A 6,374-nucleotide genomic window follows, 5' to 3' on the forward strand; every position below is an offset into this window, starting at 1 on the left:
CGATTAATTGAAACAAGATTTGGTTATATCACCATCAACAGCCAATAAGGGACCATCATTCTTGGTGATGTAACCAAGGTATGTTTTGCGGTGATGCCAGTGGTGAGCGCACCTCAAGTCATTGCGTACTCAACTTGCGCACAAGTGTTACGGTACTTATGCGCAATATAAGGGACCATCATTCTTGATGATGTAACTAAAGTATGTTTTGCGGTTATGCCAGTGGTGAGCGCACCTCAAGTCATTGCACACTCTGCTTGCGCACAAGTAGGCCATGCGCAAGTTGGCACCTAGACAAAGTGCATTTCTAGTTCAACATGTGTTCCTTGCCTGGTACATCATCTAACTGCCATTATTATCCAACATATGACACCCAGTGCTGGCCATAGACATACATCTAACTACCATTATTATCCTAAGAAAACATGACACCCACTGGCCATAGACATACATCTAACTACCATTATTATCCTAAGAAAACATGACACCCAGTGCTGGCCACTGGTATGTTCTGCTGTGTATTGTTAGTGGTCCTGTGTTGGGGTCAGCCCTATATGTCCTGTCAGGGTTTGGTTGGGGTTATAGCATTGAGGTTAGATTGAGGTCATCTCTCAAGACAGATCCCGTTTGAGGGAACATATAATAGGGCCAAGGGAACATACTGCAGGGTTGAGGGAACATAGGGCTCTACTATATAGGGTTGAGGGAACATAAGCATTTAATGTTGGGTTGTCATTATCAAATAAGAGTCATTGATTTTTGTTGTTGTTTACTTTATTTAATATTTATGGGGTTTATAATCTTTTTCTCCTCTTTTTCTGCTGTTGTCTTGTGTTCCTATGAATTAAAGACAAGTAAGACTGTAATTCTGAGATGGGTGACAAACAATACGATGCATTGTAAATACAACAAGGGGAAGAGAAGAGATCTTGATGGGAAAGGAGGTGGAAGAAGTAGAGAGGAAAAGAACATAATAAAATATATATATTAAAAAAGAAAAAGAAATAAATACATTGGGTAATAGTATATGCCCAACACAAACATGACAAGTGTGGAACGGAAACTTGCTTCTCAACCTTTTCAGGCCACAACCCCCAAAATAATCATATTTGAACTGGGGACCCCCCACCCTGACCAGCACTAAGAGTTGAGGCATTACAGTTTGTATAACACTGTTCTATTGTGAAAATAGCAGATCTACATGCTCACAACGACGAGTCGCAACACATGTAGATCTGCTATTTTCACAATTTCTGACACTAATATTTGACAATTTTGCCAATGTTTAATTTGTCATTTTAGAGGTATTAGAAATCCTTAAATAGTCACTTCAGAAATGTGCAGATGCCCTCTAGTCTATACACTTAAACTTTATGCTGGTTTGTTTACTGTTGAGAGAGAAAACAATGTTTCACATTAAGTTAATCATCTGGGGACCCCTCCAAAATAATTTGGGGACCCCCCTGGGTAGAGAACCACTCCACTGCCCTACATAAACATGACAAGTGTGGAATGGCAACATATAGGCCTACTGACTGTATGCAGTAGCTATACAGTAGTACATGTTGCTATGGTTTTGTAACTCCATCTCCTGCATGTGCAGAGGACAACCTCCAAACACAGAAAATCTGATTGGACGCTGCTCCCATCTTCGCCCCGCCCTTTGTGGTCAGTGATTGGAGAAACACCTGCGGAGCACACGCCCCCCAACCAGAGCCCCAGAGCGATATATAAGTAAGTGGCGTCACGCTTTGAACTCGCCGCAGACCGGAAGTGGCTTCGCATGGAGCCGTTCTCATTCCTAGCGAGCCAATGCCCCGTCCGCCCCCCATTCTAGCCGAGTCATTTAAACTCGCTGGAAGTAGACCAAATCACGTCTTTTTCACCATTGTAACGCATTCACGGGCCTCTCTAAGGTAGATACCATTTTTAAAAGAGTGAAAAAGACGTGATTTAGTCTACTTACCAGCGAGTGAAAAATGAATGGGGGCGGACGGGGCAGAGGCTCGCTAGGAATGAGAACAGGCTCCAGTAAGCTAGGCTAAGTTAGCTTCCCACCATAGAGTAAATAGGCTTTTCACGCTTACTATGGGAGTCGACGTAAGTGACGTAACTCTCTCTTCTACAACTCTGGCTCTGCCTAGAATGTACTGCTCAGAGCCCTAGAATGAAGAGTTGCGTCACTCCCGTTCACTTCATGGGGCCAGGTCTTCTACGCACACATCTATTGGCGTATAGTGACAAACGGCGAACCGGAAGTTTACAAAATGCATTGAAGTCTATATGTGTAAAGTGACAATGAACCACGTGACCAGCGCTGTTTCTGACCCCGCAGTGGCAGGACTCTCTGATTAGAAGGCTCTGGTACTGCTCTGCCCCCAACTGGACCACAGGACCTATCACAGCACGTACGAGCCTGAGCACGTGTCCTCTCTGACCTCTCATTGGTTGCCCCAAAACATGTTCCCACCCACGTGATCAGAGAACTCAAGAACGTAATTGGACGACTGTCACGTCTTTCAAAACGCTTGCTTCCTGTATACAGAAGTGTGTTATTTTTCTTCCAGTACACTACAGCGCAGGTTGTAGAGGAGGGTCAGGTCATTGCTGTCACATACATAACATCACAGTGAATGAACATCGCTTGTACAAGAAGTGAGTAGTTTGATTCACAACTGAAAGTTCAATGATGTTATTGTTCTGTACGTGCATGTCTGAGGCACCATGTCATGCTGTGATGCTTCAGCTTGCAAGGAGTGTTGCATTAGCTTCTGTCGTTAGCTACCAGTTACACAACGTGAGAAAAAACCTGACTGAAATGCTGTTTTTCAGTCTTTAATCTTATTATGCGGTTGTTAGAAATTAGCTAATGCTTGACCAGCTGCATTGTTATGTATTTTTAGATACACGTACATACGTAGATACACGTCTAAAATGACACGTGAGTTCACATACTGTACTTTCTGGTCATGTCCATGGGCACACTGACTGGATAGCCAGTCACATCCAAGGTTAAACGCTCTTTCTCTCTTGCAGGTTCTTACAGAATAAAGGACGTTTATTTTAGCCACAGATGACTTCAAGGGTTTCTTTAGAATCACTTCTATATATGTGGAAAATGTGTCCATATTTACATCTTCCTTTCCATGTATGGGGGGTGTGTCTGCAGATTTGTCTGTCAGTCAGTCAGTGTAATGAGAAAGTGTTTGATCAGAATCTTTGCTATTGGAAAGTAACTTGTAATCCAGGGGGTTTCAATTTTATTCAGGCCAAAGTCAAGGACCCCTTAGCTGAGAGAGAGAGATGAGGCAGGGACACCAACTACTACTATATTGGATTACTACTACATGTTCATATTAAATGTGTATTTTCAGACATTTTACCACTCCAGAGCTTGTAGATCTGCTATTTTCAACTAATGCCCCCCCCCCCCCCCCCCCCAGAATAGGGATGCTAAGGTTCAAGTGGTTAATGTACAAATAATAAAATAAATCCCTGTCTATCACGCAAAGATATGGCAGTATCTCTGAGGACCCCATGTGGAAGACCTGTGTTGTAATCTCCATATTTAATATTTTTGAAATACAAACCCCAAAATCAATCCTCCAGTTCTAGGAAACACAGAAGAGGGGGAACTTTTGTTTTATTTCCACACAACTCCTCTAAGGTATATTAATGACATAGTTCAATATTGGGATTTAAGGGATTTTTCTCATATTCAAATCTTGAGGCATTCACCTGTCTGGTCTGCTGTGTGTCTCTCTTTCTGCAGTGTCTCTGAATGAGCTGATGCAGGTGCTGCGAGGGGCCAACAAGGTGGGCTGCTCCTTCTGCAGCACCCAGGGGGAGCAGCTCAGACTGATGGCCAGCAACTCCACCATGGGGGCCGGGGTCAAAGCTGCCCAGGAGGTGGTGGAGGGGATCATGGGCACCGTCATGGGAGGAAGTGCCACGGTGAGAACTGATATAGTCTGTGGAAGTGGTTCCCAAACTTTTTAGCCCATGATCCAAAAGGGAAATTAGAAATTAGATGCTCACAACGCGTCGCTGCGTGCTGCGTTGTGAGCTTGTAGATTACTTAGAAACATATATTCTTTTAATTATTATTCACATGAAAATCTTAATAATTGAAAACAAAATGTATGAAACAAAAAATTAAGGGACCCACAAAAATGTGTCCGTGAGGACCGTGACCCACAAATGGGTCCTGACCCAATGCTTGGGAGAAACAGTTGTCCTAGAGAGCAGTGGTTCTCATACGTCTTAGCACCAAGGACCCCCAAATTGATGTGTATTTGGCCGCGGACCCCAATCTGAACATGTTTTGTGCCAGGGAGGGACCCCCTTGGCCCAGAAGAGAAGCACATACCACACGTAGGCTCTGATGCAGTTTTGTACATAATGAAGTTTCCTCCCGACAGAGAGAGATTTTATCTGATATGTAAATATCCCTGCAATTGTCTTGTCTTATGAGTAGCATCTCCGACTTGGCGCATCCAAATGGCTGGCATTTGCAGCGATACAACACATGAAGAGCAGCTGATTTAAATATTCTCTTATTTGTTGAGGCACGACTACCCCATGCTGTGTAATAATTAGATCCCAAAGACAAGACAATTCAAATTCTACTCCTGATTAGATTCCCTGATGTTGTCAAACATTGTGGTAAGCAAGGCCATCCAACTGTAAAAACAGAATTGATGAAGAACAAAGCGAGGGCTTGTAATTCACTTTTGAATGCTCCAAAAAGTTTATTTGCATCAAACAGCTGATGATGGTATTAAAGTTTCAACCCTTCAGTCTTTTTCAAGTATATAAGGAAGGACCTCATGCACATCAGTCTTGCTCTTGGCACAAGTGGCTGTATTTCTCATCTGTATGCCAATTCACAATATACAGTATAGGCACTCGTAGGGCTGTCACAATTATTACATAATCGTCTAATCGTGATTATTTGACATTATCGCAATTATTTTGTCATAATCGTCATAATTGTGAATGTTGAAAAATGTCAGAAATAGTGGAAATAGCAGATCTACAAGCTCACAACGCGTCGCATCGCGACGCGTTGTGAGCTTGTAGATCGGCTATTTCCACTATCAATGTTATTTTTTAAGTAGTAAGTTGTCAAATATGTCAGTAATGTATTTGTATATTTAGGTTATGTGTCATATCTACCATAATGCAACTTCAAAGCCTAAAAGCCAAACAGAAATGTAATTATCAACGACAAATACACAATTAAATCGTTAATCGCCAATTATTTGAGTGACAATTAATCGTCATGTAAAATGTCATATCGTGACAGCCCTAGGCACTCGCTATGTACAGTACTCTTATCCAGAGCGACTTGCAAGTGCAAAATCAGAGTAAGTAGAGCAAGCATGCATGCACTTAGGTCTGTCCCAATTATCGTGACTACAGCCCTACACGCTCCCTAGTCAAAAAGTGATGGTTACATAATTAGAGTACAAAGACAACAATGTAGTGCTTCAAAGAGACTTGGATAACAGGTAAACACCAAAGCTAGCATCTGTCTCATGCAACATGCAATCTAAATAACTTTCTTAACAAGCCACAGTAATGAATTTACACACCTCTTTACGTTGTCACATTGTCAATGTCAAACAAAAGATGTTTCATTCTAGAACATCATTAGTGGCTTTCTCTGTGTACACTTCCTCATATCTGTCCAGTAAATACACACAGCACACATTGTTTTGGCTAAATAGCTTGTCTGTCCAACCTTGCTCCTGTTGCAGCAACAGTCTATAAAAGAAGATGTGTTTGCTTCTGACGAGGGCTGGGAAACGGTGGACCCTGAAGAAGCATCCAAGTGGTCTGTAGGGTCTGATTTCCCTCCAGATGTAGCTGAGCAAACCCAGGCTGGTGCTGGGGCCACAGAAGAGATGCCAGAAGGTATTGTTAAGTCTGCCATGTTGGCATCTAGGTAGCTAAGTGTAGAGAAGATGATGACTTTTCTGTACAGTAGGTTATTTTCTTTTTCAGCGTGTTACGGAATAGCCTTTTTTATTTTTCAGCACTGCATATAGTGTTGTTTAATTGATTTTCATTGTGGCTTTCACTCTAATGTCAAGTAGCTATCAGCTATTTCATAAAAGTAAAAAGGTTAAAGCCTCAATGCCTCAATCTGTGATTTCCTCACCTGGTGGGCAGTATGTAGAACAGCAGGAACAATATTACTAAAACATAATAATTTAATGTATTGTGTCAATCAGGGACAGGAATTTCATGGAGGCCATGAAGGCCATGGCCGCCATTGCCCCTCAGTTTGGCCTTGTGCCCCTCAAACCAATGGCATGACCTGAGTGGCCTTAATGCCCATTGCCCAATCTGACTGTACCACTTTCTCC

General features: G+C 42.4%; 1 protein-coding gene across 1 annotated transcript in view; it reads left to right on the forward strand.

Moving 5' to 3' along the window:
* Positions 1–2,542: 2,542 nt before the first annotated feature.
* The window catches only part of coq8b (coenzyme Q8B), a gene marked incomplete at its 3' end in the record, with an annotated part of 4,608 nt that continues 776 nt past the window's right edge, over positions 2,543–6,374 (forward strand). Inside the window, exons 1-3 of the mRNA XM_080731734.1 lie at positions 2,543–2,655; positions 3,773–3,954; positions 5,763–5,919. Coding sequence (XP_080587860.1) covers positions 2,634–2,655; positions 3,773–3,954; positions 5,763–5,919 — 361 coding nt within the window. The 5' untranslated portion in view covers positions 2,543–2,633. The remainder of the gene's footprint in view (positions 2,656–3,772; positions 3,955–5,762; positions 5,920–6,374) is intronic.

Source organism: Nannobrachium achirus, assembly GCF_963921795.1.
Source record: "Nannobrachium achirus genome assembly, chromosome: 8".
Taxonomy (NCBI): domain Eukaryota; kingdom Metazoa; phylum Chordata; class Actinopteri; order Myctophiformes; family Myctophidae; genus Nannobrachium; species Nannobrachium achirus.